Here is a 13,415-nt window from a genome sequence, read left to right as displayed (position 1 = left end):
TTGTCAAGATAGAAGTTTTCACAGTTTTCAAGAAACACATTTGTGAGAAAGTGCTATCATAACAAGTGGCTTTGGCCAGTGACCATATTGCGTATGTAACTGCAGAAAGCCATCGCAGACCGCCCTCCCCCCTCACACTGCATGTAGCTGGACTCAATTGTCCATGCCCCTTTCTCATATTTTAGTCTCTCCTTCTCTTAAATGGGTACATTACATATGTCAACATATGGGCTATTTGTGTTCCTTTTTCCCTTGAAAATAACACATTAACAGGGATTTTCTGCCTATAAAAAATGGTGCACATGAATTGTATGTAATTTAAAACTACAGAAAAGAAAAAATTTTAAATCACTCTGAACCCCACCATGCTGAAAACAGGATCCGATTTGATACTTAGTACACCAGCCATATTTTTTTTTTGGCAAATATACTTTTCTGTTTTATAAAAAATAAGTCATAATGTAGATAATTATGTTAAAGTTCAATAGATATTTAATGAGATTAGATATTCTTCTATATCATCTAAAAATGGTAGTTAGGTAATATTACATTGGTACAGCATAATTTACTGAATTAGACCCCTATTGTTGTAAATTTAGGTTGTTACCATTCTTCCGTACTTTGGATAATCCTTCAAAAAGCATCTCTACCTACATTCATGATTATTTTCTCAGAAATTCTAGAAGAGATTGAATATGAAATAGGTAGTGGCCAGATGCCCAGCCCAGGAAGCCAACATACGATGTGTTAAGTCAGACTTTGTAGGAAGTCAGATCATTATTTTTAGCAAACAGTCCAGGAAGCCAAATAATTACCCCTGTAATAATTGGTGCAAAATGGCCAGGACTTGATTAATTACTGAGAGCTTCCCTGATTTTTGTCCCTGCTTCCAGCCAAAGAAAACCAAATACGTTCCCATGACCAATCCCAAAGGATGCTCTAATTAGCCTGCTTCTAGCTCCCCAGCCTCCAGTCAGAGCACACCTGAAGCCTCCCCTCTCTCCACTACAAAGCTTTCCCACTCCTCCTCCTGCCTTTGAGTCTCTGCCAAAACACGGGGAATAGTGGCTGACTCCCTTGCCATCGAAAGCTCTGAATAATGTATTGCCTTTGCTTCTTCTCATTCGAGTGGTCTTGGTTTATTCCCACAGAGTAAAATAAAGGTGTATCAAAAAAAAAATGAAATGAAAACATGGTTTTAAAGGCTTTTGATAAGAGGGTGGTTTTTCATTGTCTAGAACCTTGATATATACCCAAGGCCTGAGGATAATCATAAAGCCCTTTGCGGAGAGGACCAGGGTTGGAAATACAAGAATACCATAGAGAGAACTGAGAAATCATGTATATACAATTGTGTAAATGTCAAGCATTATTTCACTATCAAGCAGGGGAAAGAGGAGGACATATCGCCTAGGCTGCTGATATCACTCAACACTGTCATGTTGTTTTAGAAACACATTCTGAAATTGGGTTTTTAGATTACAACACATAGCAAGTTATTATGTAGAGATTGAGGAGCAGGGAGATATTATTGATCTCAAAGACACAAGGCACCACAGAAATAGCATTTAATTTGCCACCTTTCATTCTTGCCTTCCAGCAACTAAAAGACTTATGTCCTTCTCTTTCATCCTTCAATTAAAAGCCTCTGTCCTTTCCCAGAGGAGGCACATAATCCAGCCAGTTCCTCCCTCCCTGCTGTACCTGCAGACTCCGGACAATCAAGCCTGTTCTTTCCATAGAAAGTCTTGTAGCATCCCTAATTTCTTTGCACACCCCTCGATTTCCAATTTTATACTGTTTGGATTAAGTGTTGTTGGCTGAAAAATTCAAGAGCAGGAACTTGAGTAGACAAATCCAGTAAATCTTACATATGGCCTGAGGGGAAATTCTGAATAAAAGGCTGAAATTGATCAAGGAGCAGGACTTTTCACTTACTTTCCTGATTGGGTCCTCACAGCACATCTGTAACATATCCTTATTCCTGCTTTACTGAAGAAATTGTGACTCAGACAGATTTAGTAAGTTGCCCAACCTCACCCAGCTGGTGTGGCAAAACCAAAACCTGGCCCTGGGCTCGAAGCTGTTGCAGCCTGTGCTCTGTCCACCATACACACTGTGTCCTGGGCAGACACTATGTACGGGTCAGCGCTGTCCAATACGGCAGCCAGCGGCCACGAGGGGCTATTTAAATTTAATACCATTAAAAATTCAGTTGCTCAGCTGCACAATACCCATTTCAAGTTTTTAACAGCTGCCTCTGGCTACTGGCTACTGTACTGGGCAAGCAGATAGGGGGCTATTTCCATCACTGCAGAAAGTTCCATCGGACGGTGCTAATCTAGATGCATGAATATTTATATAAAACAGATGAAGGCCTATATCCTGTATCAGAAAGATTTTTTATCTCCCAGTAACCAATGCTTTCTTACACTGCCTGGGCTTGTTAAAATGTTTATCTAAATTTTTCCTGTTCTTCTTACTCTATATTGAAAACCTTAGATATATAGACATAGTAAAACAAAGAATACATTCACTTTACATAAGTTAAATACCCAGACTTAATGTGTTTTTAAGCAAAGGTGGGCCAATTAGCAAGCGCAGTAATCTTTTCGGCAGAGCACCAGAGAAGCCAAAGAAACAAGCAAATTGCTGGTCAGTGCCAGCACGGAGGCAGAGGGGCCTCTGGCTGTCCCAGAGAGCAGGGAACAGCCAGGGGCAAAAGGACAATTCCAGCACGAAGGGCTAAGAGCTATAGCAAAGGAAAGGAGCTGCCAATGCAGATACAGATACCAGCACCCAATCGTACCAGAGACACTATTTTACCAGACACATAAGCAGAACTGTACTCAAAAATCACATGAAAGTGGACATTTATGATGTGGGACACAGAGGCAGAAGAAAATTATTAAATTTCCTTACCCACTGACAAGCCCTTGAAACAGGCAGAGTGACATTCCTCTGGGACTCAACTACCCCTACCTTAACCCCCTACCTTAACACTTCACTAAGGGCAAAGGGCGATCCTAGCCTGACCGACTCCTACCCCCTACCAGGATCTTGAAGTCTACTCTAACAACTCCTTTGGAAACTTTATCGCTAAACCCTCCAAGATTCATGTTGACAATCATTCCCAAGCATATGGCCCACTGATATACATCTATAGGATCTCACGAAAAGGTTTTATTACTGGTAAGAATAACCTTTTTCCCAACAATAGCTAGCCCCTCGAGGTCCTGGAAACCTTGCTTCCAGAATTCCTCAGACACCTACGCCATCCCTAACCTTACCCTCCCCAACTTGCAAGTATGTAATGGACCACCCCTCACAGCTCTGGACAGCAGCTCTTCCTGCCCACGGGTCCTGTCCCCGTGCTTTAATAAACCACCCTTTTGCACCAAAGATGTCTCACGAATTCTTTCTTGGTCATCAGCTCTGGACCTCACCCCACCGAACCTCACCTATATTCTAAGACTTCATTATTCAAAGTTAAAAGATTTTGTAAAAACTCTAGTCTAGTAACACCCTTTTGCCACTGAGGCTGTTGAGCCCAGGGATACTAAGCAACCTGAAAAGAAATGAATCTGACATTCATCAAGGAAGTAGAGTCTGTGGGAGCACTGGCTCTGGGTCAGGATTGCCTGGGATCAAAGCTCAGCTCTGGTACTTCTGGACTTCCTAGACTCACTGGGGGGGAAGTTAGTGAAACTCTCTGACCTTCATCTGCAAAAGAGAAATAATAGTACCATAATGTAAGGTTCTATGAAGAGAAATGAGTTAAGACGAAAGTAGCTGCATAATTCACTGTTCAAACTGGGAACGCCTCTGAAGGTGAAAGGCGGTGCTGCTGCTAATTGTGGTGGCAAAATGGTACATGAGGACCCTCAGGGGCAAACCACAACGTACAGTCATTCCTGTTAATACACGTGAAGTACTCTGGACAGTGCCTGGCGTACACTGAGGGCTGCGTGTTTGTTATAACTATGTTGACAAGTCGGGATAATTGCGGAGTTCTGCGTACAAGGATCTTAAAATGGAATTCAACAGGAAAGTGGGTTCAGCTCACAGAACTGCGCTCTACAATCAGCTCTCCTAGCATGCATCTGCTCCATAAAGGGAGAGAACTCTCCTGTGAGTTCTTGTCATGGTGATAAAATATAATTGCTCATTTCCTTGGAAATAAATATTGTTGCCTTCTAGGGAAGCCAAACATTCATTACTCTGCCTTAAATTTCCTGCTAGAGTAAGCCAGTGTTAATACATGCTCAACCCACAGCTTCGTATTGGCCCATCTGGCAATTACCAATAATATCACCAAGCAGCAATGACCCGATACTTGCAAAACCAAGTCACAGAAGCTCATGGAGTAGGGATCGCCTTCTCTGTGTCATCAGGACAGAGCTGATGTGGAACCGTACCTCCGACAAGCCCACTGTCTTGGTTCTGCTCTCCTGGGCCATTCCTTTGGCCAGACGCCGTCAGCTTGGAAGTATTGATTGATTCTAATAGGGAGACAAATTCCAGGAAGTTGGATTCATTCGGTATCTGTCCTTCCTTAGCCTCTAGGTCAGATTTAGAAGTTGGCATTGTCTTTTCTTTATCGTTGATCACTTCTGTGGAACTTTTGCTCAGGAAGACATCTGTCCCACTGTCCACACTGAGAACCCGGGTGTGTCTCTTTTCATGGCTAGTTTTACAAGATGATGGGTCAAGGTTAGCCTGGCCTTCCTCTGCCCCCTCGGACGCAGGGACCTCATGAGGTGCGAAGAGGGGGGTTGTTTCACAGCGGTCTCCCGGGGAAGGACTGCCATCCTTGGTGGCATTTCCGCCCTCCCCGGATTCATAGCCAGAACACTGATTGGATGACACCTCCACCATCAGTCTCTCCGGGGTCCTGTCACTGCCGTTGCTTTCGGGACACTTAGCACCTCCTCCCCCATCCTCGGAGAGCTCCAGGGTGATGACAGGAATTCTCATCTGCTCCGTGTTGGGAGGACTGGCCACCCCTGGGGTGGCCGGCTCTGCATCAGACTTCAAACCAGCTCCCTCGGTGCCAATCACCTTCAGGTGGAGTGAGCTCTCCAGGTCCGTCATGGAGTTCGGGGTGCTGCTCATGGTGATGACGATTTTAATGGGTTCATGCAGACTCAGTGGGTCTCCAGGTTGAGAAGTATCAATAAGAGTGACAGCTACCTCGCTGTCCGAGCAGTCTGCTTCCTGGGTCCGGGGAGGGTCCTCATGCCTGGTGGCATCCGGTGGCTGGGGTGCAGCTCTGGCGATCACCGTGTCGCACTGGGGGCAGCTGCTGCTCAGGCTGTCTGCAGGTGACTGGGTTTGCAACTGTTCCCGTAAGGAGCCCTGGGCATAAATCCCAGGTTCCGGACTCAGGACTGAATTCTCACTGCCCCATGGCTGGAAGGAAACATCTGTTTCTAGTAAGTCGTACTGAGACAAGGACAGGTGTGGCAACTTCTTCAAGGCTTCCTTCTCCACTAAGCCGCCCTCGGATCTGTGGCGGAAAGGGGGCTGTCCCCTGCCTCCTCTCTCCTTCCCTTTATCACTGACTCGAGTTTCCGCCACGGCTGGCCTCCTGGGTCCTGCAGGCGTGGTCACGGGGTCCAGTCCGCGTTCTTTAGAAACAGGTGAGCTTTCCCTTTTAATGCCAGGTGAGGTAGATGACACTGGTGCCACCGCGTGGTCTTCGGAGAGAATGACACCTGAAATGAACAGCAGAACTTTCTTAGCAGCCGAGCTGGATGACTAATGTCCCTGCACAAGGCCTCCTGATAAGGAAGCTAAGAGCCGCGCAGGCAACCAGTGTGACTGCATGCTTATTTTTAAAATATCACCTCCACTGTGAAATTGCTCTTAAAATCTCTGCATTTAAAGTAATAATTCAGGCTTTTAGATTTTGCTCTTTTGTATCCTTGGGAGGCAGACCGGTTTCAACACCGTGTTTGGGACTCCCTATCGGAGGGATCCTGGCTCTGCTATTTACTGGCCACGTTACCTTGGGCAAATCACCTAATCCCTCTAAACCAAGATCCTCAACTGCGGAGCTACTGACATTTTGGACCAGAGGAATCTTTGCCGTGGGGGCTGTCCCATGCATTGTAGGAAGGTTGGCAGCAACCTGACTTCTACCTGCTTGATACCAGTAGCAACTCTGTCCTCAATCATGACAATGGAAAATGCCTTCAGAAATTATCAAACATTCCCTAGGGAGAAACCTTCCCCCTGCTCTGACTTTCAACCTCCTATCGGTAAAAAAGGAATAATTATCCCAACCTCTTAAGGCTGCCACAAGGATCTATAAGGAAAGACATGGGAAGCGCCAGGCCAAGGGCTTAGCCATGGGCTTCCTGGGGCCTTGATTTGAGGAAAATAATAACCTTACATTTCCTATGTGACTCACATATTTTCACAATATTTCTAAATAGTAACTGCAACAATACATACTTATGATGGTGGCCGAAAGTGAGCTCTGTCCTCCCAGCTTCCCTGTATCTGTTAATGACCCTATCATTCATTCCCTAAGTCTCTTAAGCTTGAAATCATGGGATAATCTTTTGGATGTTCTTTCTTGCCTGGCTTTATGGTCATTCAATTAATAAATACCCTCAATTTTCCTTCCCTTCTATCATGAGGACTATTCTCTGGAGGCCCAAGGAGGCCCAGAGCAGGCAGGAATAACACTTACTCTCCTCTGCCTCCAGGCACACGTTGGTAGAAAGAATTGAGCACAAACTCTGGGCATAGCTCTCCCAGCTGGAATGTTCTTTCTCCTCGTCACTGAAGGCCCCACTCAAGGCTTTTCTCATATCTGTCCTTCAACATATAACTTCCCCTGATCACCTAAACCACAAATAATCTTTCTTCCAAACTCCGTAAGCAATTGTTGTCTATAGAACTAAACTTTATTTACCATAGACTTTTTAAACTATAGCTTAATTTTATACATTAAAATTATCTTCATAACTGGATCGTACAGAGTTCTAGAAGAACAACCATAGTTCATATTCATCGAATCCTCCAAAGAAACCAGTCTATTATCATATCCCCATTCAAGAATGTTAGCTAATGATAACAGTGAAGATTATTTCACTTTGTAGCGACCTTACGCAGGTTATCCTACTACACAGAGTAGACACCTTTTCATGGAAATAGAAGAAAAGAAGGGTCAAGAAACTTGTCCAAGTTCACCAGCTACTGATGGAGCTGAGACTAGAGCCCAGACCCTCTGGGTCCTGATCTGACCCTCCTTTGCTCCTTCTCATGGCCTCTGTGTGTGTGTGTTTGTGTGTGTGTGTGTATGCCTCCTTTACTTTGCCATTCAGATCTCAACCTGAATACTGTCTCATCAAAGAGGCTTTCCTTGACTGCCCAACATCAAGTGCATTTGTTGAAAATACTGCATGACAAATCTAAACCACCAGGCAGGGCCTCAGGAACAAGGTGTTGGGTTGTGTCTATAGAACACATTCATAATGGATTTTTATTGCCTCATTACCTCCCACACTACACAACTGAGATTGTACAGATTAATAAGCCAAGACATCTCCTGACATACAAAATGAGATGAAAGATCACCCCAGGTTTTAAAACAAATAAGGATTTAATGCAAAGACCCTGTGATGGGAACTCACTTGACATGTTTAAGGAAGAGAGAGAAAGTACATGGAGCTGGAGTAGAAAAAGCAAAGGGTGAATGAGACTCGCAAGAGAGATCAGCAAGGTCGACAGGGTCCATGTATAAGCCAAAGTGTGCAGCTTGGATTTTATGCTAAGAATAATGTGAACCCGGATGCCTGGGTGGCTCAGTGGGTTAAGCCTCTGCCTTCGGCTCAGGTCATGATCTCAGGGTCCTGGGATCAAGCCCCACATCGGGCTCTCTGCTCGGCGGGGAGCCTGCTTCCCCCTCTCTCTCTCTGCCTGCCTCTCTGCCTACTTGTGATCTCTGTATGTCAAATAAATAAATAAAATCTTAAAAAAAAAAAAAAGAATAATGTGAACCCAGCAGAAGTTTTTCAAAGGGACACATGATTCTGAACTAGGTTGTTAAATAGAACCCTGTATGAGGGGTAGACTGTGCAGAAGTACGAGAAAATTTGAAGAAGAGAAGAGTACTACAAGACCTTCATAAAGGGAAAAAAAAAAAAATAGAGGAGAAAGACCAGGGAAGAGGCTGTTGCAGGTGATGAATAATGGTGTTTTGGACTAGGGCAGTGGGGGTGGACATGAAGAGAAACAGATAAATTTGAAATACGTTTTGGAGTAAAATTGACAAGACTTGTTGATAGACTAAAGCTACAGTAGCAAGGGAAAGACAAACCAAGGAACACCTCTTGATTCTAAAGCTTTGATAATGGGATTGGTGATGGGACTGTTTATTGAAAAGGAGAACACCAGAGGAAGTACAGATTTAGAGACAGCAATTGGGAGATCAAGTGGTGATCCATTTAATATAATCATTACACAACTCGTCCAGGAGGAAATAGGTGTAAGCAGCTGGCTGCATGAGACTGATAACCAGACAGAGCTCAAAACTGGAAAAGCAGATTTACTCACCATCATCACATAGACGGTATTTAAAGCCAGATATAAGATCACCAAAGGAGACCGGGCATCTGGAGAAGAGAAAGAGGTCCAAGACCAAGACCAAGGATACTCCAGCCTTTACATGTGAAACAACAGAGGAGGATCAATCAAAGGTCACTGACAGGGAAGCCAATCAGGAAAATTTGAAAAGCCAAGAGAAGATAGTTGGTCAGCTACACCTTATTGCATATACATGAATAAAGTCATAGTGTGGCCCATAAGTGGGTCTTTTGTGAATACATTAGCATGTCATTCCTCAATATCCTACGTAAAAATGGCCATAATGAATTTCCTACCTGGAAAACCAAGAAACACAATTGGCCTAAAATGACCACCGAGATATCGCGTAGCAATGAAATCCAACCAGATATAGTCATTTGTTTTCTATCCTTAACACTTGAACTGTAAAAACATACCATATTACTAAGCAATATGTGTCAAGAAAGACACTATAACAAAACTATATGATTATGTCACTAGACGCAGAAAACCCTCTGACAAAATCCAGTACCCTCTCATGACAAAAACATTCAACAACCTGAGATGGAAGAGAACTTCCTCAACCTGATACAGGCTAAATACTCGAAACTAACATCATATGTAATGGTAAAAGACTGAATGTTTATCCCATAAGATAAGAAATAGGCAATGATATCCACTCTCACAACATCCAATAAACATTGTACTGGAAATTGTATACAGGACAATTAGTCAAGAAAAATAAATACAAGGCAACTAGATTGGAAAGGGAAAAGCCAAAGATTTCTATTAACAGGTGATATCACTCTGTCCATAGGAAATCCTAAGGAATCCACTAAAAAACTTAGAACTAATAAACATTCAGGAAGTTTGTACAATATAAAAATCAGTGTGCAAAAATCAATTCAATTTCCATACACTAGTGATAGACAAGCTAAAACAAAATTAAGAAAACAATCCCAGTTATAACAGCATCTAAAAAAATACTTGGGAATAAATTTAACAAGAGTACAAAATTTGTGCACTGAAGATTACAAAATATTGTCAAAAGAATTCAAAGTTCCAAATAAATGGAAAGACATCCCAAATCCATGGACTGGAAAATGTACTGCTGTTAAGATGCCAATTCTTCAAATTTTTCTAAAGGTTTAATACAGTCTTTATAATATCCCAGATGGTTTTTTTTTTTTTAAGAAATTGATGTTCACATGGCAATGTACAAGACCCAGGATAGCCAAAATGCGTTAGAAGAGTCACAGTTCCCGATTTTAAAACTTATTATATAGCAACGGCAATCAAGATGGTACAATGATGGCATAATCGTAGATATATAGACCAAAAGAACAGAACTGAAAGTCCAAAAATAAACCGTTATTGTCATTATGGTCAATTGATTTTCAATAGGGTGCCAGGACAAGGTTAATGGCGGGGAGGAGGGAAATAGTTTGTTCAGTAAATGATCCTAAGACAACTGATAAACTTTATGCAAAAGAAATAAGTCAAACCCCAACCTCACATCATACACAAAAATTAACCCAAAATGAATCATAGACCTGACCAAAAGAATTAACCCTATAAAACTCTTAAAATAAAACATAGGAATAAATCTTTAAGGCCTCAGATTCAGCAATGGTTTCTTATATATGACACCAAAAGCCCAAGCAACAACAATAACAAAAAATAATAAAGTGGACTTCATGAAAACTAAAAACTTTTATAATTTAAAGGACCCCAGTAAGAAAGTTACAAGAAAACCCAGAGTGGGGAAAATATTTGCAAATATATCTGACGAGGGACTTGTATCTAAAATATATAAAGAACTCTTACAATTCTCCAATAAAAAGACAACCTTATTAAAAACGGGGCAAAAGACTTGAATAGGCATTTCTCTAAAGATAATGATGATCATGGAACACCAATGTCATTAGTCATTAGAAAAATGACTAATTTCATGCAAATCAGTGGCTCCTGGGTGGCTCAGTTGGTTAAGCATCTACTTTTGGCTCAGGTCATGATCCCAGGGTCCTGGGATCAAGCCCCCCATTGGGCTCTCTGCTCAGCGGGGAGCCTGTTTCTCCTCTCCCTCTGTCTGCCTCTCTGCCTACTTGTGCTCTCTTTCTCTGTCAAAGAAATAAATAAAATCTTTTAGAAATAATAATAGTAATTTCAAACAAATCAAAGCCACAGTGAGATACCATTTCATACCCACTAGAATGGTTATATTTGAAGACATAGTCAATAACAAGTAGCATCAAAAACATGGAGAAATTGTGACCTTCATGTATTGATGATGGGCATGTAAAAGGGCACACCTGCTTTCTAAAACAGTCTGGTAGATCCCCGAATGGTGAAACAGTTTCTACATGATCTAGCAATGCCATTCTTAGGTATATATCCAAGAAAATGAAAATACACATCCGCACAAAATCTCGTACAATGAATGTTCACTGAAGCATTAGTTATAATAGCAAAAAAAGTGCAGAGGACTCCAAGTTCATCAACTGATGAACAGATAAATAAAACACAGTATAGCCCTTTAATGGGATATTATTTGGCAATAAAGTGAAATGAAGCACTGATGCAAGCTACAACACAGATAAACCTTGAAAACATTATGCTAATTGAGGGGAGCCAGTCACAAGGGATCACACATTATATGAAATGTCCAGAATGGGTAAATCCATAGAGACAGAAAATCCAATAGTGCTTGCTTGGGGCTGGAAAAGACAGGGAGATTGAGGAGAATGGCTAAACAGTCTGGGATTTCTTTTCAAGGTAACGGAAATATTCTGAAATTGACTACGTGAGGGATATACAACTCTGTGAATATACTAAAAGCCATTGAGTTATAATCTTTGAATGAGTGAATGGTGTGGCATCTGTGTTATAACTCAAGAGACCTATTTAAAAAAGAACGCCATTGTGCCTATTACAAGATTGGCCTAAGGAAAAGAAAATTGCTCTCACGCAGTGTTGTTGAGAAAACATTGGACTTAGCAGCCAGTGGTGGCTCTAAATGTCACCCGTCCAGTTGACTCGTATGACTCAGAATGAAATGAAACATGCAGTCTCTACTGTAATTCCTAGCACAAGGAAGGAAAGAAGGGATTGTTTCAGTTGGAATGGTGGAGTCAAAAGCCCAGAACAGACAGTGAAAGGATGCAGAGTAATGCTGTTAATAGCTTGAGCTGGAGTAAGTAGTGTAATATGATAATACAATGCGAGTGTGTGTGTGTGTGTGTGTGTAAATGGACATAAAATAACATTGTTATGGAAGTTTGTGTGTAACTAACATATCTGAAACCTAACTAAAGCTCACTTCTTCTTTTGGTAGTAGTAGTATAGAAAAAAGAACTTGAACAATCCTCTACACATTATCGTGGAATGCTGAGTGATGACAAAAGGAACTTCATTTAAGTTTTCAGATCCAAGTGTTAATTTCAGCTGTTTTCCTGAAGATAAAATTTTATGCTACTTTCAAAACTTAGAGCATAAATTTCTCTTAGTAGGACTGCTAGAAGAAAATAAAAATGCAGAGAATGGACCTCTAAACACCTCTAAACACTCTTTTCTGAGTCTTCTGAAGGCAAGCGAAAGATAATAAAATGAAATCTCCGTGAAAAAGGAAAATAAAAATCTTGGGGCTTAAAAGAAAATTTCCAGAAACAAAATTTGTATCTTGAAGGAAATGCAGTATACAAATGCAATAACATTTCTTCTGTCATTTTTCAATGTAAGTGCCACAATGAAAAGTCTACATCAATAGTAAATTAATTCTACTTTTTTTTTTTTTAAGAATTTATTTATTTGACAGACAGAGATCACAAGTAGGCAAAGAGGGAGGCAGAGAGAGGAGGAAGCAGGCTCTCCGCTGAGCAGAGAGCCCGATGTGGGGCTCGATCCCAGGATCCTGGGATCAAGACCTGAGCCGAAGGCAGAGGCTTTAACCCACTGAGCCACTCAGGCCCCCCTAATTCTACTTTTTATCTGCTATTCTGAGCCATATGAAATAAGCACACACTGGAGAAAGGACAATAACAGAGGATCTGAAAAAACATTATAATCGAAAAGTAGATGTGATGTGAGAAGTAATTATAGTTAAGAGTGGAAGAAATGAAGTTGAAATACAACCATGCAGTCTTAGGTATGGTTCTTATTTTAAATTAATTCCCTGACATTCTGTTTTCCAGAAGTTCTTTTTCACATCACTGAAGATAATGCTGTGATCAATTATTAAATGGTGACAATAAACACTCTACCTTGGAGATCTTCCACTGTTTCCTGCGCCGGCAACTCCTAAACAAATGAAAAAAACAAAAATCAATAGGAGACGCAGCTCAGTGCCCATTTCCAAGCAGTCAGCAGACACGGAGTGGCAGTGGCTGGTTTTCCAAACGGCAAGTGGGAAAGAGACGATACAGTGTCCTCTCTGCGTCAGCTTCTCATCAGACAGAGAGCAAAAGCAAATACAAAATATAGCTAAGTGCGGATCTCTCAACAAGACCACTGCACTGTGATAAAAGGCGTTTGATAATTAAGGAGGTAAAAAGGAGAGAGAAGAATGTTCTACTCTGTATGACGCGAATAAAGCCCTGTAAGGTTCATCCGGAGCAAAGGGGTTTATTGACTTCCCGAGAGACAGGTGCGATTTACTGCAGAGTGGCACAGCTGATCCCAGGGGAAGACAGCGAAAGACAGGCAGGAGAGGGAGAAAGAAGTCAAGGTCGGCTGATAGGCTTTTCGGGACAGAGCCACAGGCCCGGCAGTGGAGGGCAGCCAGCAGACCAGCCCAGGTGTGGTGTGTCCAGCACCTGCCGGGTGTTCATCTCATGGCCAAG

General features: G+C 42.0%; 1 protein-coding gene across 3 annotated transcripts in view; it reads right to left on the bottom strand.

The window, feature by feature from the left end:
• The window catches only part of PCNX2 (pecanex 2), a 305,450-nt gene that overhangs the window by 237,055 nt on the left and 54,980 nt on the right, over positions 1–13,415 (bottom strand). For all 3 annotated transcript variants that reach the window (XM_032841083.1, XM_032841081.1, XM_032841082.1), the window contains exons 4-5: positions 12,837–12,873; positions 4,419–5,717 (exon numbers count right to left, since the gene is read on the bottom strand). In XM_032841083.1, coding sequence (XP_032696974.1) covers positions 4,419–5,717; positions 12,837–12,873 — 1,336 coding nt within the window. The remainder of the gene's footprint in view (positions 1–4,418; positions 5,718–12,836; positions 12,874–13,415) is intronic.

The sequence above is a fragment of the Lontra canadensis genome, unplaced genomic scaffold (assembly GCF_010015895.1).
Source record: "Lontra canadensis isolate GAN:19392208 unplaced genomic scaffold, GSC_riverotter_1.0 scaffold120, whole genome shotgun sequence".
NCBI classification, from domain to species: Eukaryota; Metazoa; Chordata; class Mammalia; order Carnivora; family Mustelidae; genus Lontra; species Lontra canadensis.
This window is presented reverse-complemented; position numbering and strand designations above follow the sequence as displayed.